At 41.6% G+C, this 27,032-nt stretch overlaps 2 protein-coding genes across 9 annotated transcripts in view; one reads left to right on the forward strand and one right to left on the reverse strand.

Annotated features, from left to right (window-relative positions):
* The window catches only part of RFTN2 (raftlin family member 2), a 31,571-nt gene extending 28,246 nt beyond the window's left edge, over positions 1 to 3,325 (forward strand). For 4 of the 5 annotated variants that reach the window (XM_054829600.1, XM_054829601.1, XM_054829604.1 and 1 more), the window contains exon 10: positions 189 to 3,325. In XM_054829600.1, the coding sequence (XP_054685575.1) occupies positions 189 to 458 (270 nt within the window). In that variant the 3' untranslated portion in view covers positions 459 to 3,325. The remainder of the gene's footprint in view (positions 1 to 188) is intronic. The other variant, XM_054829602.1, reaches the window with a different exon arrangement.
* Positions 3,326 to 6,004: 2,679 nt separating this feature from the next.
* LOC129207904 (MOB-like protein phocein) lies at positions 6,005 to 26,945 on the reverse strand. Of its 4 annotated transcripts, XM_054829608.1 has the most exons (9): positions 26,678 to 26,945; positions 24,481 to 24,645; positions 14,350 to 14,412; positions 13,739 to 13,839; positions 12,140 to 12,182; positions 11,821 to 11,907; positions 10,570 to 10,649; positions 9,629 to 9,740; positions 6,005 to 8,397 (listed from the first exon to the last, which is right to left on the reverse strand). In XM_054829608.1, the coding sequence occupies exons 1-9, from the start codon at positions 26,678 to 26,680 to the stop codon at positions 8,266 to 8,268; spliced, it is 786 nt and encodes a 261-aa protein (XP_054685583.1). In that variant the 5' UTR covers positions 26,681 to 26,945; the 3' UTR covers positions 6,005 to 8,265. The 4 variants fall into 4 exon arrangements, with proteins under 4 accessions (XP_054685583.1, XP_054685581.1, XP_054685580.1 ...); XM_054829606.1 differs by lacking the exons at positions 24,481 to 24,645; positions 26,678 to 26,945 and adding an exon at positions 16,571 to 16,773; XM_054829605.1 differs by lacking the exons at positions 24,481 to 24,645; positions 26,678 to 26,945 and adding an exon at positions 16,571 to 16,738 and having other exon boundaries at positions 6,005 to 7,623.
* Between the last annotated feature and the right edge of the window lie 87 nt (positions 26,946 to 27,032).

Below are 27,032 nucleotides of genomic sequence, written 5' to 3' on the forward strand. Positions count from 1 at the left end.
TTATAGAGAACAAAAATATATCTGTTGGAGACTTTTTCTTCAGAGGAGTTCATGGTTTAAACTGGAGTGTTAAATGCTGCTTTATGTTAAAATGCAGTTCACATTAAATCCATGCATGACTCATTGCAAAATGTTTGGATTTTTTTTTCCTAAATAAGCTAACACTTAAACATCCTCTTGTGTTTCAGAAGAAATCCTTAAGACAAGTTATTGGGGAGGAAAAGGGCAAAGTCTCTAGCAGAAGCGTTGGATTAGACACAGCTACTTCTCGCCCTGTAGAAATCGGACAACCACCTGATGAGTTTCACCTATCTCCTTCTAAACAATGTTGGATCAAGGAGGGATCCTCCCAGTATGGAGGCTTTTCAGGGTTCAGTAGCAGCGATGGAGTATTAAGGGAACTGGACGATGGACAGTTTGACCAGGAAGATGGAGTCACTCAGGTCACATGTATGTGATAAGTAACTGCATCGGTGATAAAGTAAGTAACTGCACCAGATGGACATGTACATAATTCACTCAAATATTTTTGAAAAAAATCATACTACTTTAAATGCATTGGTATAATCCTATGACTCTTCCCAGACTCATTTTGTATTTTTGTCTTTGTTGTGTTAATCCTACTGTAGTAATAATACTGCTGCAAAATAATTTGGGGGTTTGTCTCTCTTCAATAGAATAACTACATGACTGGGTGCTCTGCTAACTTGTTAGTGATTTTGACATGCAAGGAAGCAAATGCTGCAGAACAGTGACAGTTTGAAATGTGTAAGAGGGAAAAGAATGAGGATGTTTATTTTTTACAAGCTGGGGGAATGGGTTTTTTTAAAAGGTGTTGTAAATATTGGTGGGGGAAAAATATTTGCTGTTGTTAGGTTTTAATGTAATTTTCACTTTACTTGCCTTGCATAAACTCAAAAGCCTAAAGAAATGTAAGTCTTACACTAAAGTGTAAATAATTTAAACTATGTTCAGACTTGGTATGTACAGAAAACCTCTGGAGGCTGTAGGCAGACACTTGCTCCTGTAATATAATTTCAGAGGCAGATTTTACCAGGGTTCCTTGTATATCTAAGCCAAAATCCATCTGACCATGGAGCTCATATAATGTGTTCATAATTTACTCACAAGTGGAAACTAAGAACCACTCACCCTCTGGAAGATAACTTGCAGTCTATGAAAAAGTAGTTTGAGAAACTTGCTAAGAAGCATTGACAGCAAAGTGCACACAGTGATGCTGATAACATACAGGAGGAAGAAGTAGGCTCAACTTACTAGGCAATATTAGATGACAGACAAAATGCAAATACACTGTGTATATATAAAAATTCTTAGCTAAATGTCTCACACTGGGTGAAGTGTATTCACTTGCATCAAATTCCAGAAGGAATGTTGAGAGGAAAGGATGAAGCTGCTGTGCTTCTATCCTCATGATGGGGAGGAGCTGCTTGCATTACTGGAGGTTAACGCTGGCAGGGCTCTGCGGGGAGAGGCATCAACAGGAATTATTTTTATGCTGCTGTCTTGAAATTACATTTTACAGAGGAGAAGCTGCATTAAAATGCATCCCCAGAAGATAAATGTGATTATAACTAAAAATTGCATTTTTCAGTTAGTTTTAGAAGCAAAAACTAAAAATGCTCATCACACTGAAGCTAATGGAAAATAATTTGGTCAAAATGAGAGATCAAAACAGAACTCAGCAAATGTATTCACAGCACTTCTCTCAATGTTTGCCGTACAGCAGACACATCACCCAGGGATTTTGATACCTGCCTGTGTGTGGTGTACTGCAAACATTGAGAGAAGTGCAGTGAATGCATTTACCACCACCACTCCGGTCCTCTGGGGTGGTACCCTACCCGCTGCCGTGGGACTCTCCCTGTCCACAGTGGTAGATGCTGGCACTAAGGGCAGTGGGCAAATTAATGCAGTGACAGGAACACCAGCCATTGACTCCAAACGAGCACCCCGTGAGATGACTGGGATGGCGGAAGTCAGCCCGCAATCTGTGGCGGGGAGCTGTGCAGAAAGAACACTGGCAGAAGCTGCTTATTTCAATAAGCAAAAAGTAACTCTTGAAAGACAAAAGTTAGGCTTGCTATGATAAGCAAAAGTAGTACAAAGCCTTAGTGCTATTTCAGTTTATTTTTACAAGGGGGGGCAGGGGAAACCCTTTTTACTTGCGTGATTGTCATTGTAGAGCTTGGAATGATTATTGCTTTGGAGCTGCTTCCCAATTTCATAATGAAATTGTTGTAGGCAGGCTTGTTTATTTTTTTCACTCTGGAAGAGCAACTCTAACAACTGTTTGTAGCAGGTTTGTGGGTTTTTCCCCCCAAAAAAATCCACAGCCCTGGAGCTGGAGACATTCCTTCAACTTCTCTTTCCTATTGCACATTGTTGAAAAGGGCAGCTTCTATTTTCTCACTTGAATTTCCTAAGAAAAAAGCTGGCAGCCTGGCAAAATAGTTCTGAATTGTGATTGTGTTAAAAGCCAGATGCATGCCAGCAGGAGGACTGTGCACACCGTGGGGAGTGATGGGAGCGCAGGAGCACCTGTGGTAGCAGACGTGGTAAGAAATCCATTCTTGCCAAGGCTTCTCCCCACTTTCCCACCGGCATCTCAAGGTCACAGATGTGGGGCACGAACCTGGTGTTTGTTCCCTGTCTGGGGGCATCATGTGGAGGAGCATCACGCCGCTAATGGGGAGCGTGCCGGGCTGGGTGTTCCCTGTGGAGTCTGCCCCAACCACTGCTTTCTCATGCAGCCGACTGCTCTGTGAGCAGTGGTCAGGGTCACGCAAAAGCAGGGATCTCCTCCATGGTATATAGGTGTGGAAAATGTCATAAAAAGACATGTTACAGCTGCCTTGGGCAGCAAGCCAAGTAACTCTACCATATTAAAAATGGGGTAACAGCTGGCCTTGTGCAACTTGGGATACATTGGTCTACTTCTAAAAGTATTTTTATGAGTTATCTGAAACTCTCATGGGAGTGTGTAATTTTAACTACTGGTGGTACTCCATACAAGTCCAACCTGTAAAAGCAGCAAAAATTGGTTCAAAAAACTGAATATTCCAACTTAAAGCTTTGATGTACTTCAAAAGAAATTACTGACCTTTTATAAAGCAGCATCCCTGCTTAAGATGGTTAACAGTAGTGAATCCTAAAACAAAACTGAACTATTTATATAACAAGTTACAATGTATAAAGGACTAAATTGAATGCAGTTAACCTTTCTAGAATACATGTATTGGATAAAAAGAATAATTTAACTTTTAACTGAGAACTTTTCATATCAGCTGTTGAGAATGCAGAAAAATTAAATAAATTAGTATCTTTTAAAAAGAACTCTATGATTAATGGCATGTACAGAAGGGAGATTGTGTTTTGGAACAAGGGTAGAAATTGTGTATGCTCTGGCTGTCCACAAGTACACTCTAGAACATCCCGACTTTTTGCAAGAAAGGCTTTTCTTAAAATGAATTAAAGCCATATTCCTTTTCAGTAGCCTAGTTCTAACTGTGCTTTAGTCCTGGCTCTTGAATCTCACAGGTGTTGACTGTGCTGCAAACCTCTGAATTTCTTTCTAGTCTTTTTAATTCAGTATAAAAATGCTAAATTGCTTCCTCTGAGCCTCCTCAGCAATTCCTATAGAGTTGAGGACAGCTGGTTTGGTTTTAATGCTATTTGTCTCACTGTATGTAAAGTTGCCCCTGCTGTAGAAACATGAATCTAGATTGTTTTCCTGGCACTCTATTATCGTTCACCTCACAGGGCTGCATTTAGGCTCTGTATTGGAAAAAAAAATTCAACAAAATACAATTCTTCACCTGGAAAAAAAGTCAGCTTGACAGGAGCCAAGATAGAGACCTGTAAAGTGAGTGGCATGGAGAGGGTAGCAAAGCAATAAATTCTTCAAGATTCTCTTTTTGATACAAGAACTGAAGGGAATCATGGAAGTGGCAAGTAGCAGGTTTGAAACCAATCAAGGTATCTGTTTAGCTAACTGTAGAACTCCTTGCTGCAGGACACTGTGTGTAAAACTACATAGATTTAAAAGGTGAGTGAAAAATTCCTGATAGGAAAAATTTGTCCTGTTTTCTCTGAAAGTCACAGAACCAGAAACTGTTGGAGACTGTGAAAGCTGCTCTGACTGACTGCTTATCCCCTTTAGATTATTGTAAGCACCAGTGCTTCATCCCTGGTGGGCATGTAGCTGAGTGTTCTCCTGCTGTAAGGCTGCCTTTCAAAAATCAGGGCAAGTTGCTTGCTCAGCCTGTGTGAAGCCTGTGTGAGAATTCCCTGACTTCATGCACGAGTTGAAGAACACAGAATAAACCATCCATCTTCCTAGGGCGTGCGTGCTGCAACAGCAATGACTGAAAATGCTTCTAAAGCAAGTGGTAGGAAATCTCTTTCTTTGTAGTTAAAAATTCTGAAAGCCAATGCTGCCTTACTTTGGGGAGGGTGCATTTTGGGTATGGGGGATTCTAATTTAACTATTTGTTTCATCACCGGGTCTTACACAGACTAGAGCATACAGGTATGCCTTTATTAGTGTGGTGACCGGCACCATCCATTAAACTAAGCTTGTAAATCAGAAAAGCTGTCAGAATAACTGGCAAGATTTTTTTTTTGTATGCTCCTATTTATATATATATATAAATAAACACACATTCTGTTCAGTTTTCATTTACAAATCAACTTAAAGCATGGATGCATTCTCTGACAAAAAAAAAAGTATGTTTAGTTATTCAGTAACAGGGCTTCAGTTAGGACTCTCTGTCTGAACTATGAGAGAAGGCCCTTATCTGTGTATGACAACAGAAATGCCCTGCAGCCATTGAAGAACAGAGATAGAAGGCAGCCAATGCTGTTCATGAACCTCTGTTCATACTTTCTGATTCTTAAATTGCTTGGAGAGGAAATACTTTTCTAGTGTTTACAAGGGAGAAACTATCCACTGTAAACAAAAATAAAAATATTTGTACTCATAACTGTCAGAACACTTTATTTACATACCTGGTCAACTGCAATAAACTGCTGCTTAACTTCTGTGTTTCTGGTCTGTAAAATGCTATTTTCCTTTTGCAAAGCCTAAGACCTTTTCTGTATTCCTGATAGGAGGCTTCTCCCCATTAAAAGCACTTACCAAATCAGCTACCAGTTTCTTTATTATGTTTGCCTCACACTGACATTAAATGGGTTAGATCAATGGGTACCTTTTCCTTGAGCCAGAATTACTTTTTTGCAGTTTTGTCTGCACCTCCATACAGCTCACGATGCAAAGCTTGTTAGACTTGCAACCATCTATTAACAGCTGATTAGGTTTTCCCTGTTCCTACTATATTCATCTCTTGAAGGTAAAAAGTGCAGGTTGCTGTCCTGACAATTCCCTATGACTTCACTTGGAGAACAGTGTTAGGTAAGATTTAGACTTTTCCTCTATCAGGATTTCAGCAGCTGGTGTGAATTCAAGAAGTGAACATTCCTGACTCCAGGTAAGCATAACTTGGGAGAGACACTGTGGTTTAGAGAACTGGTCTGACATGTTCTGATCTGTTCAAGCAGATAAACTTTGACAACCTCTGAGAGAATTCACATCTTAAAAGGAAAGTAGCCAAATCACTGTGGTGACCTGTTGCAAGATATGCTAAGCCAAACCTCAGTGACTAAGGAAAAAGTCATTTGTGAGTTGTCCTTTGCTTACGCTATGCCCTTGCATTGGTGATGTGCTGCCATTGTGTGCTTATTTTGGTATCTGGAAGTTCCTCTTCTAGCTCTCCCTTACTTTTTAATTGTAGAACCATCATTTTCTGATTTTGAGATGTATAAATTTGAGATCTGACTTTAAGATGCTAGTGAGTATTGTATTTTTCTACTTTTGAAGAAGAAATACAACTTCACTTCCGCCCACCCTGTAGCAGAAATGGGAAAGCACGTGGTTGCCTGCATTCTTGGATGGTGACATGAAAAATGAGAATCACTTACCAAAATATAGCGGTATGGATAAAGAAACAGTTTAATTTTATCCTTTTTTTTTTTTTACAATATAATTCAAAGACAGTCTTGATTTCCCTATCATGTAGAGTCTAAATTAAACCTGTTAATATTTATTAGACAAATCAATGGTTTGCTTAGGCTAACTGAAGTTGTATGGTACCATTCAGGCACATGTGTGTACACAGTACTCATGTAAACAATAGCAAGGGAAAATACAAGCAGTGTTTCACTTAGGCCTTATATAAAATCAGCTTAGTATAGCAAGTCAACTTTACAGTGCAAATCTGAATGAGAATGAACAGGATTAAAACCCCGAGTTTTGTTTTGAAGTGAAACTCTTAAAGCATAAGAGGAAGAAAAGAGGTTTGAAATTTTAATGCAGTCCTGAGCACCACATCACTTCTTCACTGCTGTAGAGGAAATGTAATTGGTAACACCAGTTACATGTTTCTGCCTGTCTCAGTCACCACAGCTGACATAAGCATGCAGAGTGACTGTACAAAGAACCGCACCACGCATGGTCCAACAGCTGACTGTAACAAAACTAAATACATTTTACTATCTCCAGAATACTCATCCTACCTGCAGTACAAACGTGAAAATTATCTATCAAAAATCAAGTAACCTGGTCTATACAAGGCAAGTTATAGCTAAGTGTATAGACGGTAACTACAGCTACTTTCACTTGGACAATATCTCATGCAATTACCCTGCTGACAATTAAATACAATGATAAACGTGAGACAAAAAGAGCTGCTGGAGAATACAGCTGTTGAAGTACTTAAGCTTAGTCTCTCTATTTTCTCATTGTTTAAATTCCCTTTACATCCAGGTGGTACAGTTGCTTGAGGTGTGCTTGATTCATATAAAGAAAAATAGATTTTAAGGCATGTTTAGTATATAATGAAAAAAGACTTATTAAAAATAGGTGGATTCCCTTCTTTCCAAGTAAGTACAACTTAGAAACTAGTTGAGTTAGCCCATTCTGACCTGCTTAAAAAAAGAAAAAGAGGGTCCCTGGCAACCTCAGAGAGAAACAACCAGCTAACTTCTTAAACAGCTAAGCAAAATTCATTTAATGTAAGAACACTGCTAGTGCTTTTAGACCCTGGATTCATGTACACTTAGCAGTATGTCTGCTATATTCCCCTCTAAAACATTTAATTCCATCATTCTAGACATAACACAATTAAGCAGCACTCATGGAAATTGTCAGTTATTGCAAATCTGCAAACACAACTTGAAATAAACATCTGATAGGGAACAGAAGCATGAATCCAAATCTTTCTGTCAAAGAATATAATTCAGGTGAATGAAGCAAAACTAAGTATGTTGAAAATATGATTTAATTCTTGTGAAGAATCGGGTTCAATATTTCAAGTACTTAAAATATTTTTACTAGGAATACAAGCAAAGACTGTGCTAGCGTGTTATGTAGTGCAACGTGAATAATTACGTGAGGTATAAGCTGTAAGCAGTTGCCATAAGTATGCACAGGTATAAGCCATTGACTTTTCTGCCACGGTTGTTCGTTAGAGAAGTTGTGGACACTGGAGAACAGCAGAAGTCTGCATTAACAGGACAGAACCTGTCCCTGCTGTGCACAAACCTCCACTGTTAACAAAAACAAGTCCAGAAAGTATGTTAGATGTATATCAAGAATATATATGTTCAACAGCATAGTGAAATTATCCTTTTGGTATTACTAATACTATAGATCCTATTAGTATTTGGATATACACATAAAGGAATATGTGCATCCAACAGTAAATCTTCAAAGCCATCTTAAAAAAATAAAAGCTAAATTAGGAATAAGCTACATTGCAAGAAGCTTCCTCCAGAATTCTATATTTAAGGTGATAATCTTTGAACTAAGACTTAATATAGCTACTGTATTAAAAAATGGCTTGCTCTGAAATCTTAATCTCACTTTTTCCCCACCCAATCAGACACACCTTCAGGATTGTGATTCAATGATTGTTTAGCAGCAATTTTAGAGAACTGTAAATTCTTTTATTAACAGGCATTATAAACAGATACTACTACTTTTATTTAAAAACCATGAGTGCCACATTGATGAATATACAGCTCATGAATAACTTAAAGTATTTCCCATATTAAAAGGCAATGCACACAGCATACAAAAAGTATACTAAACAAAGCTATGAGGATACGTGATTGAAGTGTCTAAAATGATATATACAGTACATAATTAATGTTTTATGTTCAGTACAGGCTTCTGTACTGCCATTCCCATCATGCCTCACTCTCCCCTGACACTGAATTCTGCACTTCTTCTTCCAAAATTGGTACAATCAGGTTATCCTTGGACATCAGATTATACTTCATCACAAATTTAGTGAACCGGTGACACAAGAAAGTTTCATTCTGGGGATGAAAAAAGGGGAAAAAACAATATATACAGAAGGAATATTTTTAAAATCTGAGGATAACATACTAAAAAAACCCCCTGCTTATATATAATTGCCTCATTAGATTTACAAGTCTTAGAAAGAAGCAGTAATGCTTAAATAGTAAATTTATATTACTTGTAAGTCTTTACTGCTTGCTTATAGTTACTGCAATTAACAAAAAAAAAACCATACTGAAGTTCAGGCTTAAGTCACAGCTCAATTCAACAGCACTTAGAGAAGAGTATATTCAAATTTCAATGTAGTCCTGATCTGCTCTCCTAAAGAGAATTTCCAGGTCTTGTGAACTCCTCCTAGATACTCTATGCCCAACAGAACAACCATTCCATAGCTGTTCCAGCAACCGTAAGTGGGATTTGCCAAAGGTTTCCTTTTACATCCTATACCCCTTACTGCTTTTTCTATCTATTAATTTATTCTTTTCCATTTAAAAAAAAAAAAAGTTGGAAGTTACTGGAGGTGCACCAGCTGCCACTGGTTACTGTTTCTTTGCAGTTTTACAATAATTCCTTAACTGTTGGGTAACATATACAAACAGGAAATGTCTATACATAAGCAGTACTAACTCTACCAGGTGCTTGAATAGAATTGGAATCACAGAATGGTTTGGGTTAGAAAGGACCTTAAGGCCCATCTAGTTCCAACCCCCCTGCTGCAGGCAGGGACACCCTCCACTAGCCCAGGCTCCCCAAAGCCCCATCCAACCTGGCCTTGAACACTTCCAGGGAGCAGACATCCACAGCTTCTCTGGGCAACCTGTGCCAGGGCCTCAGCATCCTCAAAGAGAAGAATTTCTTCCTGATATCTAATCTAAATCTACCCTCCTTCAGCGTAAAGCCATGACCCCTTGTCCTATCATGACATGCCCTTGTAAACAGTCCCTCTCATTCAGGAATCTTTAAAAAAAGATGAATTTGAGTTGTTTGTACAAAACTGCTCAAATTCTGACCTTTTATCCAAATGAAGGGAAAACATAACTGAGTAAAACAATTATATAAATTCATTTTCATTTATATATAACTTAGCATTTTAGTTATTATAAAACTGCAATCTAATCAACTACAATCAATACTCCACTTGAATGCAGATCTTCTGGTAGGATCAAAAGAAAACATGTAATACAATTACATCACAGCTACAACTTCAGTAAATGCCCTTCTTTCAAGATGCAATTTGAAACTACTTACTTCATATTCATCAAATATCTGCCGGTGATGAAAATAAGCATGTGAAAATATTCTGTAAATCCTTCGGCACACTGATCCTAATTTGGCTACAGAGGATTCCTTTATGCTAACCCTGTAAGCACCAGGAGAAAGGTTAAAGCAGGGCTACCAAAATGACTACTGAGACACATGTTAACATGAATTCTGATTGTTAAACTATACTATATAATTGCATGTGAAATTTAGACTAAAGCATTGCAGATATCTGTGTCTGCAATTGCTCAGTTTTGGAAGGAAAATAAAAATGTTGGTTCATATTCCACATTTAAAAATTGTACTCTGACAAAAAAAAAAAAGTTTTGCCTGTAATTAAACATCACCAGTTATTCTGGTAAGGGCTGGATTTCTGGTTTCTAGCACTGATGAGCAAAGGGGAAAAGACTTCCAGCTGTACCTCCTTGCCAATACCGGAGTCCTAGAGAAGCAGAATTTTGACTTCTCTAGTTAGGTTTCCATGATCCAATGTGTAGGCTGCCCATTCAAGACACTCAGTCTCTGTCTTCTGTGGTCACTGATGTCCCACAGTAGGTTGGTGTTGGCTTCTGGAGGCTTTCAGTGCCATAGTGTTTAAGTCCTTTGAGTCACTGCATCTCTCTAAAGGCCATCCTGTTACTCAGGTTGGCACTGCTCCAGTGGAAGCCTCGTAACACCAACAGATATTAGTAAAACAGTCTCCACCTAAAAAGCACCCGGCAGCTCTGGTAAATGGCACACTATTTCAATAGGTAGGAGTTCTTCCTTGGCTTAAAAGTGACAATAGTTCTACCAACAAGTGACACATATTGCAGGACTTCTGATATTTTCAGTAGTAGTCCATGAGAAATGCGTTATGCCTTTCGATGTCCTTTGTGTTGGATGCCACCTACTCCCTCCCTCTCTCCCTCCTCCCAAAGCATTTTTACCTGCTGGGGAAATATTTATTGCTATTCAGAAGACACGCAGCTCCATCAAGTGTATGTCTGGTGTAGTCTATAGCAGGACACTACAAAAATAGACAGTGAGTGAGCACATGTATGAGTGCATGCATGACATTAAACAAGTTGTTTGACAAAGAGAAACATTTTAATTATGTTTCCTGATGCTTTTAACTTCACTGGTCATTTTTATTCCCAGAAGTTTCACATGGCTTCTTTGAAGGTCTAACAACGTTTCCTCCTTAAGTGAGCTATTTCTTTTCTCTTGTTTCACAACCCACGTAAATTATTTCAAGAAAAAAGCTACTATGGAAATGTGATTATGCACACAAGTAGTGAATTTTACGCATCTCCTTAAGTAAAGCTGTATAAGAAGAATACATACTGGAAGCACACTAAAAGGAAAGAGGATTGTTACCTCACAGTTCATTTGTTTCCCACATAGTGAAGTTGCCAGGCTTTCTTTTACAGCCTAAATTAACACCTTATCAAAAAAAACCCAACCAAAACAAAAAACCCCAAACCCACACCTAAGTATACCAATGCTTTTTCCTTGGCAAAGAAAACCAAAACCATTAGTGTAGCTAAGTGTATAACAAGCAAGCCCTTGCTCAGCAATCAAGTACATACAAAAGAGAAGGAAGAAAGTAAAGCTGAACTGAGGCAGGCTGAGAGCAGGAATGTCTGTCCATTTTGCCATTCCCCAATGTCACAAAGAAGACTTCTCAGTGACACGTTTTTGTCAGCAGTTCAAGGTTGCAACACCCACTATCTGACCATTAGCTGATAGCTATCATCAACATGGAAAACAGTAGATGAATGATGTGTGTTCAGAGATGAAAAAGCAGCCTGAAGTTCTCCAGTCTAGCTGAGTAAAACAGACTTGCTGGATGCCAGTATACTCAGCGGGAACAAGGGTTAAAGAAGGGAGTAGGAAAGAAGTTGGCTTTCAGAGCTAAATCAAGGCATTTCAGGAAATCAAAATGTCTCAACACAAATTAAGAGAGAAAAGGGGAATGTGCAAAGTCTTTAATACTGTGGTAAAAAGCAGCTCCTTCCTACCTCATCCCGTTCTTTTGTAAACCACTACAGAATGGGAAAGAAGGAAACCTCAAGTGATATTCTTCACCCACATAAGTTCTCAGTTTGACTAAGCAGCCAGCTATAACGGTCTCCCCATAAACATATGAACTGTGAAAGGCTAATCCTACATCGCAGTTTTCCAAAATACATCCGTACCTCTTTGGGAGTTTTATGAGCTGCACAAAGAAAAATCCATTGTTCAGTTGCTGTCATCTGAGTACACGTGTCTGGGTGACATTCACTCTGTTAAAACAATTGTTCAGTTATGAAAACCACACAACGGCAGAAACGAGCTGTCCCCCACCAAAAAGCGTTATTTGCCAGAACTCTTTAAAACCCTAAAAAACTCTTACCTCAAACCACTGCTCAAGTCTATGTGTATAAATTTACAAGAAAGCTCTGCAAACTCTGCATCTTAGAATACAAAAAAAGTTTCCTCCCCGATACAATATAAAAATATCAAGAAAAGAATTACCTGAAGCTTGACAGCTAGTCCATTGAGCTCAAGGCAGAATTGTCTAAAAAAATTTGAACACAGCAGCATCAAAATCAACGATTTGTTTCCCCACTAGAAACATCTAGTACAAAACAAGGTTATGCATTCTGATTTTCATGGATCTCTTCATGTTTTTGGAAATGATTCTTGGAAAAAATACATCAGAACATGAAAAAAAATTCGTACTTAAAGAATACCACCAAATAATTTCAGCTGATGTCACACCTAAAAGGCAATAGGCTAGGAATTAACACACTATAAAAGGACGACAAGTTGAGAGAAACGGAATTTGCACCAGCATATTTTTTTTACTCAGCAAAACAATTAAATTTTTTAATTCTTACCTGACAGGAGAGGCTGACCTTAACAAATAATTTAGTGAAAGTGTTTAAGGTATCAACTTTGTTATGGAAGAAAGTGCTATTTCACAAATACAAATTTTAAAAAATAATCTTAAGAGTGTAAATTTTAAACTTGTATAGCTGGATCATTCCATCCTTCTAAGATATACTTCCTCCAGATCAATTAAGTGGCTAAAGTCTCGCCACAGATCATTAGCACAGTGGGACTTCTAAAAATACTGCTTTCACTAGAATGAACCTGAAAGTGCATTCTTTAAGAGAATTCACCTCTCCATCCTACAAGAAAAATCTGAAGAAATTTTCCAAAAGTGACAAGTATTCAGTGACAAGTCACTTCTGTGAATCTACAGTGATTTTTGGTGTAAGTGAAAGGACAGAGGGAATTCTTAAAATGTGCCTTTTGCCATTTTATGTGTACAGTTTTTCCTCTTTTGAGGATTCCCCACATCTATTGGAACTACTCCAGACCAGAGGAGAGAAAAAGAAAATGGGAGACAAAAAGTCAGGAAATATAAATCTGAGTTGCTTAGAACTATTCTTATTCCCGAAAGTGTATTTGATAAAGTTAGAAGACACACTTATAAGAAAAAAAAAAAATCAGGACACAAGGATACTAAAGTAATGCCAGGAAAAAGGATTAATATGTATTTATTAACAGGGTGTAAACCTAGACTACAACTGAAAAATACTTTCAGGCACAAACTACCGAGACTGAATGTATTTTTTATACTGCATAAAACAAATGAAGAGAAGGACAAAAGGTTTTGAGGTTCCTTACAACTAGAAAACAAACTGTAAGACACAGGTACTCTTGCTTTCCCAGCTAAAGCCTATTTTCTTGAAAGTTCCAGAAAAAGCACTTGGGAGCATCTTGAAATCACATTCCCGATTAGTGGAGATGAAGAGCTGATGATACTAGGAGAAAGTGCTATGGAAATTCATGACTATATTTTCATATTGAAAACATGCTAGTACAACTTCTGAAGTGAGGTACAAACATTTCCTTAAAAACATCAAAAAGACTAGATCAGAGCGCATCATAAAACTTTAGAACGAACAAGGAATTAATAAAATAATTAATACCAAAATATAAAAATATTTAATAGTAGAAATATAAAGTTTTAAGTTACTTTTGATCTGCCATATTCAAAAAGACTCACTACAATGAACAAAACTTAGAACGGGGACACTATGTTGACAAAAGATGGACTCTTACCTTAAATGTTCATACTTCCATACACCTTCATCCTGGCCTTCAGGAGGCTCCAGGATCTTATCAATGTTGGAACAGTCTGCCCTTATATTTTGCTGAATATACTAGGAGAGAGGGGAAAAGTAAATCTAGGTCTTCTTGTAATTATAGTAAGACAGTATATTTAGGACATTATATCTTTGAGGCACTTTTTACTTAAAAAGTGGTTTATGGACTAAAAAGTTAAAGAGTAGATGAGCAGGGTAAGAGAATTGGTTTAAGAACCCGTCAGATTTAAAAAATGCCTCTCCTCAATTAGAAAAGGTAAAAGAATGGGTAAATTTTACAGCTTTTTTACAACATCCTTCTCAAAACAAAAGAACCCCGCAGGAAACCCCACCATTTTCTTACATTTGATTTTTTTTAAACCAGACATGGGAATTCTAGTTATTTCTGCATACACAATTAATAGTTACAACTTTTTAAATATACGTAGGGTCCTTATGAAATTCACTCCGGTGCAGGAACATTCTAAGCAGATAAACAGCATGCACTGTTCCCTGGGGGTTTTTTTACCAATATACAAAACTTGGTAAACTGAACTTAGTAACAACATTTCACATAAGTAAGCATACCTGCTGAACAGCTAATGTACTATCCATTTCTTCAAAGGATTCATCAGGCCAATTGTAGAAATCCTGTTAAAAAAAAAAATCAATTTAACAAAAATAGAAGAGGAGGAAGAAAAGCGCACAACCTACAATAAGCTTGCGCATGCAGGAAAATAGATGTAGAGGTAGTTTATACAATTCCAGGAAGCTACATCTTAACAGAAGCAGGACACAATCTTGGCAAGAACAGGGTGAAATGGGACTTATGCTTCTAATGTCACACTAGTAGAACATCTTGAAATGAAAGTTCTGTGTGACTATAAACATTGTCTCTCCCCCACATCTTGCTGCAACACCTATATATCCTGTATTTTTTAAATTAAATATTTGCATACAGTGCCAATTTCACATGTTAGACCATGTAAGAATGGGGAAGGGGTCAGTACACAGTAGCATTATACAATGGTTATAAAACTAAAAATCCCAGTGTATCCTAGCAGTAACACACCACTGAAAACATCTTTCTAAGCTGAGATACTATAACGCAGTGTTGGCCTCACTTGGTACTGCATTCTCTTGGAACAGTCAGTATGCTGCACAACTGGACGGTTATCAGCTTCGCCAACCCATGGTGTTTAGTTTTGTTAATGATAAAACCCTCCTGAAGTTTCACCTCGGATCCAGCTGCACTGCAGTCTTCTGCAGCAATTCACATCTGGTGCAACTGTGATAGTCCCAGACATAGGCATTTTTTCACTTTGCATTTTTCACATCTAAAATTTAGTGCTACTCCCTCTTATTATGCAGAGATATTGCACATCAGCCTCCCATAGCCATCCTAGTAGACACAATGACTCAATGAAAATGTTCCAACTGTGAAGCTTACCAATCTGTTCTTGAGAGAATACAGGCTTCTCTAGAGAAAGGAGTGCATATCCAGTGTTGAAATATCACTAAGTAATGGTATTTACATACTGAACAGCTATACCACAGTGTCATCCAAAAACAAAACTTAAATACAGCCACAAAATAATCATATGATTGCATCACTATACCCAAAGTTCTTCAACCTAAATGAATTTTATAATATACTATATAATATTTGACTAAATCTAGGTCTATGTCCAGCTTACTGTTTTTCAGAATACCCCAAATTTATCAAACAGAAGGCACACAACGTTCCATTTCCTTCATAAACATGTATAGAATGAACAGATTTACAGGGTTGTGTAATAATTTTACCTCTGTACTTATGACAAAGAAGAAAAGATGTTCCTACAACATTGTGTCATACGCTGCTGTTGCTGACCACAAGCTCTCCTCACAAACGCAGAGTGAAAAAGTCTTGTATAAAGGCCTCTATCATCTCTGAAATAATCTAAAAAATGTGCTTCACATATTTGAGGTGTACCTTTTCAAGACGACCTTGAAAGCCCAGAAATAAATCGGTTTCATTTTGAGTAGGAGAAACGATGTGACAGCCGCCCAGGTTCAGCGCGAGAGGCGCGCAGGTTACGTAAGGGAGGGATGACTGATCTCTCCAGATGAACAGGGCAGGGATCGCCTGTCTGACGACGCAGAACTCCCAGCCAAAGGCTGGCTGTGCGATCATACAGTGGTCTCACTCAGATAATTATGCATTTAGTATTTTAATAGCAACAACAGCAATACACTGACGCGTATTAGAACAGCCCTGTGCCTGAAAAAAGCCCAAGGTCTGGGAAGCAGCACTCGGCCTCAGCTCATACCCGATGATTTCACAAGTGCTCGCCAACGCCGAGGACACCCCGGCCCGGGAGCGCACCGCCGATGACAGACAGCCATCACGCTCCGCAGCACCGGCCCGGGCGCGACGCGAACCGGAGCCTGGAAACCCCAGGGAAGCACGGCGCTCTCCCTGCCGGAAAGCCGCGGCGGGGGCCGGTGCCGCAGCGACCTTTTTTCCCGGGCCCGGCAGCCAAGCGCCCCATGGGATAGGCGGCCTCCACGACCCCCGGCCCGTGCCCCGCTCCCCCGCGCCCGGGTCTCGCCCAGGCCTCGACCCGGCCGCGGGGAACAAAGCTATCCCGCGGAGCGGGGCCCGCCGCCGCAGCCTGCCCGGCCCGGCGGGCAGCGCTGGGCCCCGGTAGGCCCGTCGAGGCCCGCGGCGACTCCCCGACGGCCAGGCGGGCCCGGCGCCTCGGCGGCGGCGCTGCCCGTCCCCGCGCGCGAACCGACCGCTCACCGCGCCGCGTCGGCGCCTCACCTGGGCCTTGGTGCCCGGCCTATTCCGCCTCAGCACTGCCGTTCCCTCCGCCATGACCATAGTGACAGCGGCGCCCAGGACCCGGATGCGGCAGCGCCGGGCGGGGCGGCGGGCGAGGGGGAGGAACGGGCGCTGCGGCTGCCGCGGCCGCCGGCGGAGGGAGGGAGGGAGAGAAGGAGGGAGGGGCGGAACAGCCACGGGCGAGCTGCGGCCGCCGCGGGGCGGGGAGCGGGAACAGCCGCGGGGCGGGGCGCGTGGGGCGGTGGTTCTCGCGAGAGGAGCCGGGAAGCAGTGGGAGGCCCTTCCCGCCCCCGGCGCGGGGAGGTGGCTCTGAGGGGAGGCGGGCGGCGAGACGGACCTTAGCCCCGGCCCCTGGCCTCTTCCCTTCCGTCTCCTCCCCTCCCCTCCCCTCCCACCGTCGCCGCTGCGGTACGTGCCGTTCCGTCTCCTGGCCGCGGGGGTGCGCGGAAGAGCCGTTCCCCGCGCGAGGCTGGGGGCCTGGGGACGCCGCGGCCGCTTCCTCGGCCTCTCAAGCGGGGCAGTGCCGGGTGGGCACCCGCGGGTTGCCCGGGGAGCTGCTTCGAAAGCAGAGCTTTCCTGGGAGGCTTGTGTTGGTGTGGGACAATGCCTCCCACCGCCTCACACACACGGGAGATGGGGGACGGTTTTAATGGTGGTCCCTGCCACTCTCTGTCCAGGTCCCTCGGTGCCCGCCCGAGGAAGCATGAGCGGCATGGTGAGGCCAGTTCCATCACGACAGGGCTGTAACAGTAAGCGGAGTTGGTCGTTTTGTGAGGTGAAGTCTCCAGACGTTAACGAGCTGACTTGACTGTTTGTTGAGAAAATGCATTCTTCAGACTTCATCCTGTTTCATCAGTATTCCTCTGTTGGCATCTGGCTGTGCGTGCTCTCCCGCAAGGTCAGTCCTCGCCTGCTCTGTACAAGTCTGTACAACACAACTGAGTCTATGAAATTTTGTACTATATAAACCATAAGGGTGTGAATTTTTAAAAATATTTCAAGTTCTATATTAAAGATACATAGTTGTTAATGCTAAGAATAATGAATAATAATAAAAACCCCACCAACAACAGTGATTTGGGGCAAAATACTTCCAACAAAGTAGGTACAAAGCCTTTCTAGGTCTTCAAAGGCAGGATTGACAGGCTGGCAAGTTTGGTGTGCAGAGGTCACAGGCTGCTGCGCTAATGGAAAACAGCTTGGGTTTCAGGGTTTACTAAGTTGAGTGTTATGTGTGTCGACTGTATTTGGGAAGAAAATATAAAAAGGCACTGTTAGCTTATAGTTGGCTGTTACAAGCAAGTAGACATTTTGGAAGACTGGAGTGGCTCATATTTTTTCTGTAGGATAAGCGAGAAGAAAATTATAAAACTATTTGGAAGCTGCTCTGTTTCTGGGGAATAGAAGGTAGGAAGGAGTACAGGATAGGTAAATAAGGATGAATTGCTTCTGTCTGTTAGCAAGAATGATTGGAGCAACCAGGTAGAGATGAGATACCTCCCCTTAGACAATCAATAAATAAATGGTTGCAGTTGCGTGTTGTTTCCTGGAAAATGGAGAATGCTGGTACCTCATGCTGCCCCTTCTTTATTCCACAGCACTACAGAGCAAATGCTAGGTGTGGTGTGTCCTGTGTCCCCCCCAAGTAATTTGCTCTAAGTAACATGTACTTCCTCAAGTTAAAACCTACTCTCTCATTAGGTAGAGGGAAGATGTGAAACGTTTCTGGATTTTAAACATTGAAAAATCTCTAATTAGGTGTTCCCATCAGAAAGCAAAGTGCGTTCTCAATACTTATTTTGCTTGGGCAATGCCACGACCAGGATGCTGCCTTGTTCTGGAGGGCAGGTTAGACCTGAAAGATCGGCAATGTGCGAGTGATGAGAAACAGGGAATGGGGTCATCTCCTGCCCGGGTGCATGCAGCCAGCTAACCAGCAGTTTATAGTGACAGCAGTGGCAGCTGCCTTCAGGTTACACTGTAACACAGAGGTGGCATTCCTAACTTCAGGCACCTGAATTCAGTTTGCTTAGTTACTTTTTTACTCCTGGTCAGCATTCCTGCCCCAGGGATGTTAGCTGTTTGGGTCATGTGGTGAAACTCAGCACACTGCTTAGCAGTTTTTGTAAGAAACCGTGAAAAGATTAACAAAGTTGGGAGAAATTGGTGCATTAGAATGAAGGGTATGAATGTCCTATTACCTCATTAGATCAGCTGTAATCCAACATTAATGTTTGATATAATTAGCCAATCCCAAAATAAAAGCAATTCTAGCTGTTTATGTCCATTAACGCTCAGCAGCTTGTTTGGATATTTTTATTTTTCTATCATCATATTCAAGGTTTAACTGATATCTAAAGCACAGAAGAATTGGGGATTTGACATTTCCATTTGTCCCTGAATTTTATTTCATGGACATCTTGCTTCTAAAATGGAAATAAATCTTGCAGTGAAGAAATACCTCTCAGGGAGAAATATGTATGTTAGTTCAATCTGCAACTGGCTCATGGGTTTGCAGAAAAAGGAAAGAAATCTGTAGTGTTTCTTAATGAAGATGTTAAAAGTCTGTAGATCTCTCATGTTGCCTCTTGATAATTAACCCTGTATTCCTGGAAGCTGCTCATTATTTGTGTTTTATTGGATTTCAAGTTGTTTTTAAACAAAATCTTATCAACAGTAATTTCACTTTTTGGTTTTTGCCTGGTCTTCATTGCCTCGTGAGCTTGAAGAATGAAAATGGAATATTTGGCCGAAATCTTATTGATTGTGGCTGTTAGGGACCTGGCCTTCCTTTCTTTTCTACTAGCGTGTAAAAGTTTCACCTTTTTCTTACTGTGGCAGGATAACATAACCAGAATGATAAAGGTTTTCTGAAAACAGTATAGCTGCTGCTAATGGCAGCTGTTCTGAAATGTTAAGAAGGGAACGTAGCAAAAGTAGAGGGAGTCCATCTTGTTCTCTTATGATTCAGCCTGAGGAAAGGCTGGGAAGGACTGTATCCCCCCCAAAAAAAGCAAGTAGGGCAATATGTAACATTTTTGCCAAAATTGAAGCTTTGAAATAGTCTAGAAAACAGTGGAATAAAGAAGTCTAAATTCCTACAGGAATGACACAGCTAAGAGTGAGCACTTGTGATTGATTCTGTCCTCCTCTATAGAACCTGAGGGATACAAAATTTGGCATGCTGTTGTGGACTGAGAAACAGTAACAGCAGCTGGATCACCTTGACTATGTAATAGTTACCTTGTCCTTGCTTGCAGTGATAGCCTCATGGTGCAAGAATACAATGTTCTCTGTCTATGGATCCAGCGGACGTTCAAGCATGTCCTCCATTTGATTAGGCCTAGGAATGCCTTTTTTTTTTTTCCTTCCACATCCATGAATTACTTATTCCCATGAAGTTTTCAGGAAAATGACTTTTGTTTTTAATCAGCTATGTAAACATTGGTAGATACAGCCATGCTAAATATTTTATTAAACAAACATGATATCAAGCTGCTGAAAATCTGCTGGGGCTGAAAGCATGAGTTGAGGGGGAGACAGGCTTGGGTGGTGCGTGCTCAGCAGCACCGCAGTGCAAGTTCAGCGTGATCCTGCTGGGGAGCTGGCTGGTGCCCTGGCCGAGGAGCACAGTGGGTGGGGGTCAGGCCGCACCCCCACAGATTGTAGTGGCTCCTCATAAATGAGAACTGTAAACACCATGAAATTATTTGCTGAGTGGGGACCCTATGTAATTCATCTCTAAAAGATTATTATTGAAAGAAATGCTGCAATGTTAGGGCTAAACATTCCTCTGTTGGGAATCAATTCCTACTATGTCTTTTTCTCATTGAGATGGCGTCTAGTTTCCATAAGTAGTTTGTAAATATGTTAAATACTTTCCCCTCTTTGGTATGTGACTCACCAGAATACCTGCTTTATCACGGAATATAAAGGCATGCTTGCTCTAGTGGAAAATAATGCTTCTCAATTAGTTTGTTTCATTACACAATTGTCTTTCAAGAAACTTGTAGTGTGATAATCCTGAGTTTCAGCTGTTATGTGCATTGCTGTAACTACTAAAGTAAAACTGCCATAGGGCAGATTTCAAGAAGTAGGCCTTTTATACTAAAACAAATTTTTTTTTTTTAATTTAGCATCTTCCCTGTTAGTACTTGTTTCAGTTCAGTGGGAGTTTAACCACCTGAAAGGTGTAACTTTTGCCTGGTTTGCCTACAGCTGCAAAGGGTAGGTGGTAACCAGCCAGCAAGCAGCACACTCCACAACTATGGGTAGCAAAAGACATTGCTGCAAAGATTGTCAAATGCAGCTCCTAATGGAATAGCTGGGTGATAACTGGCATTTGGGTAAAAAAAGTAGCTCCAGCTCACTTGTGTGCTGAAGTTTAGCTGTTGGGGGGAAGAAACTGAAACTGCCCTGGCAGAAAATGCCTTGTGTTTCAGAGTATGTCAAAGCTGAAGTCCCCAGCTACAGCTACTGAAGTTCTGAAAAATATTTTTCATTACAGTCATTTCCTGTTATCTCCAGAATAAGGCTTATCATGTATCCAGCAATGTTAATTTTGTAACAGCTTGAATGGAATGAGAAAGAAGTACCATTTAACTGCTGCTATTAAAACTTCAGTAGCTGTAAGTCATATATTGATTTATTTCACATAAAACTACATCAAAACATTTTAAGGTAGTGTCTGTTCTCAGACTGCACTAGATCAATGTATGCATACCAACTTTGAAAGCACCATTAGGAACACAGTGCATAAAGTGCAGATTGGTGTAGTCCTGTGTGAATAACCTTGAATCCTTTTCCAAAGATAGTGTGGTTAGAAATATGTGAATGTGATTTTCAGCATTACTTAAGTAAATGTCTTGCTATTTAAGAATGTTAAAGACAAAAGAAATACAATTTGTCAAATCACCTCTCTACTGTTATGGGAAAGCTGGAGATCAGGCCTGCAATAGCATAGTTACCAGCCCCAATTCTGCCTGATTAACTACTGGAAGTTATTTGTTTTCTATTGGTAAAATTCAGTGAGAGACAGGTAAGAAAAAACATTGTAATTCTTATCTGCTTCATCTATGAACTGGATGATTTTGTTCTAGCACAGGTATGACTAGTACCAAGCTCATTTTAGACTGCTGTGGGACAGGCTGTTTGTGGCAGGGTGGTTTGTGTGTGCTAGTCTTCCAGTGTACCAGTGCCTTAGCTATTGCCAAGACAGAAGAAGTTAAAATGTTATCTTAACATAAAGTTCAATGTGCAAGGGAGCTAGCTGAAAGTCCCCTTCATCACTGCATCTGTCTGATAACCATTGTAAACTCATTTCCCAACTTCAGACAAGTTTAGGGAAAATAACATATTACTGCAATTGAATAGTTTCAGAGAGATTAGTTCATCACAGAAGAGAGTTCTGAGAGTTCACTGAGACAGAAGCAGAACAGTTTTAGAAGTTTATTGTAAAGACCTTTACAATCTCAGTACAGAGAGAAGGATATAAAATGATGTTGTTTGGAATAGTTAAGGCTGGTTGGTGGTCATCTGAATTTCACTGTTCAATGGAACTCAAGCAAGAGCAACTGATTTCTGACTGTACATGTTTTTATTTGTGTTCCATCGTTACAGTGAGATCACAACTTCAGAGACTCAATGCCTGCTTATTATAAAATAAAGGACATTATTTACATGATGAAAGAAAAATTTCAGCGTTTTAGTGGAATGGATGACTGATACTGCAACAGGTTTAGTCCACGTATTTCCCAAGAATGTCACCATCTCTAAACAAGTAGTAGTCCTGCAAAGAAAAAAAACCACATTAGTACTTGTCATTATCAGTTGTTTTTTCAGTTGTTTTGTACGTACTGTCTTGTTCTGAAGTCAAGGCTACCACGGTCATGAAGCATGAAAATCAAAAGTGAGCTAAACAAGACTAGCTCTACATGTTGACTTCTTGAAAAGATTTTCTTGTTCATAAGACACTTTGGGAAAGCTACTGAGTTACTGTTTCTAGTAGTACCAAGTGCAAGAACTGTTAGAAGACAATTCTGCAAGCTTTCCCTGTCAAAAGCAAGGATACCCCCAGGAATTTCAAAGCCTTTTAGGGTTCCCTCTAATACATGCTTGGCATATGGAGCCACTTCGTCCACCCAGCAAAGGTAAGGCCAGAGGTTTCCTAGGTTACTTCCTTTTAAGCAGAGGTAGAAGTAGCAAGTACTACAGGTACCAGGAGCTGGTTGGATTCAGCTGCTGCCAACAACTTCATTTCTTGAATGCTGCTAACACTATGAAGTAACTACAGTATTTATCACTGGCAGTATGACATTTTGGGCACCAGCTTAATTTGCATTCACAAAGTTGGGAAACCTACCTTATCTTCTAGTACAATCTTAGTACCACCATATTCTGGTAGCAAAACCTTTTCACCAACTTTTACACTCACTGGCTGAATCTCACCATTCTGAAAGAAAAAAGAAATACTTAGTTTTCCACAATATAGACAGATGCAATAGAATTCCTCCAAACTACAACGATCCATCCACATGTAAAACATTCAGGAAATCACAACTCTGTATTTTCATTGTACAGTGAAACTAGAATATACAGGTTTACTAGGAAGAAAAGCACACCAGTCAGTTCTCAAGCACTGGTGTCCTGCAATGTTTAGGGAGTAGAACTGCAGTGACTTTCTGAATACAGTTAATTTTCATTTAGTTTTGAGTGTAAATACAACTGCGAGGTCTTTGCTTGACGTACTGGATAGGACTTTACTTGAAGAAAAAACAACTACCCAAGAAACCCGAGAAATTAAGTGACAGGCCATGAAACCACCTTCTAAAAATGGAAAAAGTCCATTTCCATGTTCTATAGCCAAGGCTTATTTCTCCAAGTGCCAGTTAAAAGTACCTTCCCATCTTTGTTACTTTGATGACTTGTCACTGTTGCTGGCAAATCAGTTGTTTAGAAACACCTGATAAAGTTTAACTATATTTTTGTATTATAAATAAAATATTACCATGTTAGCCAAATATTAGCACCATTTCACAGTATAAAGCTTTAAAAGTCAGGTACTGACAGAAACCAGTGTGATACCTACAGAGGGACTAACAGTAAAGAAAAAGTCCAAGTCAATATGCCCGAGTTGAAATTTAACCTGTTTTCCCACTACTGCTACTAACCGAACACTACTTTGGTGGGGAAAAACCCCTTTTGATGCTGAAGCCCATAGCCACTGTCTTTTTTGTGAACATTGTCCCAGATGTGTATTCGACACATAATTTTTTGTTAATTTTGCAACACAATTCTTTTGATTCCTGATTTTCTTTTGTCCAGTAAGCCTAATCCTTATGGACAATGGTATTTCCCGTAGCACAAGGCGGCGAATGCTACATTGTGGGATTCCACCCTGCTCACCAGTCGCAGAAATTGGGGCATACCATCATTGTAACAAAGATGGCTCCTGGTCCTTCATTTTGGCTGCAAAGTGATGAAACAAGCTATCCCCCAAAATGCTCTTCATCTATTTAAAATTAAAAAAACTCCAACCAAAACCACAAACAAAACGCAGAACCCAAGCCACCACCAAAACCCATATCGCTACTGTTTAAAGCTGCTTTTAAATATCAATAAATAATACTGATTTTTAAAAGGCAAGTATTTTCCATTCTACAAATGCTTACAGGAATACTGGAATTCAAGGTCAGAGCCAGTCAGGAGAACCTGAGATTTCTACCTCCTCTTTGAGTCTGTGCTTCCAACTTCAGTCATCACTGTAACCCATTTTTGTGAGCTATCACTAAATTTACACTACAGCCATCCCTTTCTTATGATAATATCCCAGCTACCACCACACCATTACTAATTCTACCCAAATGTAAAACATGCTTCAGGATATTTACCTTTCCTCTGGCTCCCGATCCAACTGCTACTACTGTTGCCTGTAGCACCTTCCCTTGAGCTTTTTCTGGAATCATGATGCCTCCTTTGGTTACTGTCTCAGCCGCGCATCGTTCAACCAGAACACGATCAAAGAGGGGAAGAAATTTCCTAAATGCTTTTCCTGCCTGTGGAAGCAATTGTAACAAGAGGAACATTAAAACAAAATTGCAATTAAGAGTTTAAAAAAAAAAAAGGCAAATTTGTCTCTTTTGAGAGAAATGATTAGTTTAAGAAAACTGCTGAGCATTTATTTTTAGTAGTAGCAAACACATGCCGTCTTTGATTGCATCAGAAATGGCTAAAGATACAAGCAGATGCTGGGCAATCCTGAGAGCTGGGCCGTAGGAAGATGTACTCCAGCCGGAGGGACACACCACCACCAGGTGGAGCAACCTCCTCCTCCTCCTCTGGCTGAAAGCCCTGCAGGCTTTTAATCCCAAACCCCGAGTTACTGTAGTTTGGTGAGCAAAATTATTGACTAGATGAACTGTATTTATTCAGTTCACAATCAGATTTAATGATGACTAAGGATCTCTTGGGACAGTTACATTTTTATTCGTGTAGCGGAGTGTTTTACAGTAAAGAAGCAAAAGCCTAGCCAGGTACCCCAGGTCAGTGTTTTTTTCAGGTATTCTCATGCCTGAGCATCTCACATAATGACATACAGCCTCCCAGCTTTGAAGTCTGAAACTAAAGTGTTGTTACTTGCATTGACTTCTACAAATAGACTACAACTTTAAAGAAATTTTAGGTTTAAGTCCCTAAAAATAGAAAAGTAGCATACTTCCACTGTGACTGCTTCAGTATCTACCTCTGCTTAAGCAGAGTTAGGGTTAGGGTGGGTGTTTTGTTGGATTTTTTTATTTTTTGGTTGGTTTTGGGTTTTTCTGCACCTACTTACTGCTACTTGGCTGCATTCCAGAAAGAGCAGTCTAACTGCCATGTACTAGATAAAAGCAAGCACCGACTCCCAGCCAGCAAGCAGGGGTCAGGAAAAAGGAACTTTGGGTTTTCAAAGGGAAGATACGGCACCTTGCCAAGTCACATGGCGACAGCGCTCCACTGGACAGGTACCCAGAGCCTGCGCTCACAGAAACAACTAGAAACATGGGCCTGGCATCCACGCAGCCTTTACTGGCACTCATCAATATCCACACGCGCTTGTAAAATTGGGAGAAAACACAGTTACAGGCAGAGCGTGAAAAAAGGCAGCACAGGAAAGATACGTGTCCCACCTAGTACTGTCACTACCACAGTGATGAAAAACAGTAAAGGGAAAAGGCTGCCCATCGTGATCATTCTCATTCTGAAAAAATAACATCTCTGATCCTTTTTTTTTTAAAGAGCTGTTCTGTTTAACAGAAATAAGCACCCAGAGTTATGACCGTGAGCATTTTACACTGTTTTAAGAAATGCTAACTCCTCACATTAGCAGGATCACAAGAACAATGTATCATTGCAAGAACAAGGGCAGCTCTGCCCTTACCCAGTTCTCCTTCGAGATGAGATCTCTATAAAGAGGTTCATAAAACAAAGAGAATGGGTGAACGAGAACGCAGCATAAACTGTTTCGGTTTACTCCCCAAGCTGCGCAGGACCACGCCGCGGTGCCTGCAGCCCTGCCCGTTAGCGGTAACGCGCCGGGGGAGAACATTCAGCTGAGGTCTCCGGGAAGCCAAAGGCAGCCCCTGCAAACACCCCGCCACGGCCTGGTCCGCAGCCCCCGCCACGCCGGTATAACCGTTTCTACGCCAAGGACTGCGTGACCTTGCGGCGCTCCCAGACCGCTGCGGACATCCCCCCCGCGGGCAGCGGCTCGCTGCTAACGCCCACCGGGGCCGGCGAGCGCCGCGCCGCACGGAGCCGCTGCGCCCGCGGGCCCGTCACCTCCCTCCCACGGCTCCACGGGCACGATAGGGACCATCGCCACCGGCCTGCGGCAGGCTGAGGGAACGCTCGGGCGCGGCGGCGTGGCCGCGGGATGCTCGGGGACCCAAGGCGGCGGCCCGCTCGCGGCAGACGCGTAGGCCCGCCACCAGGCCCTGCGGGGACCCTCCCCCCTTACGACACTGAGTCCGCTCAGCAGAGCTGGGCTCGGGCCCGGCGCAAGGAGAGAGGCGGGGGCGGCGCGGCGGGGCGCGGGCGGCAGGCACTCACCATGACGGCTCCTGCACTCCCCGCCACCAAGTGACCAGGCCGCCGCAGGCGCACGTGAGAAAGGTCACCGCCTGCGCATGCGCGTCCGGCGCCCCGCCCCGGGGCGGAGCCCGTCCCCCCGCCCCAGCCCCGGTCAGCTCTAATTCCGCCCTGTATTTTTTGCCCCCGGGGCTACGTCCCGTTCCCGGGGGTGCCGGACACCTCGGTGGTGCTGCGAAACGCGCTGCCCGACGCCTGCTGGCTCCCGGGGTCGGACGCTCGCCCGGAAGTGAGGTCATCTCAACTTTGACCTTCGGCGAGCATGAGCGTTCCAGAAGGTTCTGGAATTGGCGGGCCCCGGAACCTGAGTGATTCG

This window comes from Grus americana, chromosome 6 (genome assembly GCF_028858705.1).
Source record: "Grus americana isolate bGruAme1 chromosome 6, bGruAme1.mat, whole genome shotgun sequence".
Classification (NCBI taxonomy): Eukaryota; Metazoa; Chordata; class Aves; order Gruiformes; family Gruidae; genus Grus; species Grus americana.

Bases quoted from the DNA above. Each gene is read 5' to 3' on its own strand.
- LOC129207904 (XM_054829608.1), bottom strand. The intron at 14,413-24,480 runs GTAAATATCCTG...TTTTTTTAACAG, and splicing joins GATCGGGAGCCAGAGGAAAG to GATTTCTACAATTGGCCTGA. The intron at 9,741-10,569 runs GTAAAAATGCTT...TGGTGCTTACAG, and splicing joins AATAAATATTTCCCCAGCAG to GGTTAGCATAAAGGAATCCT.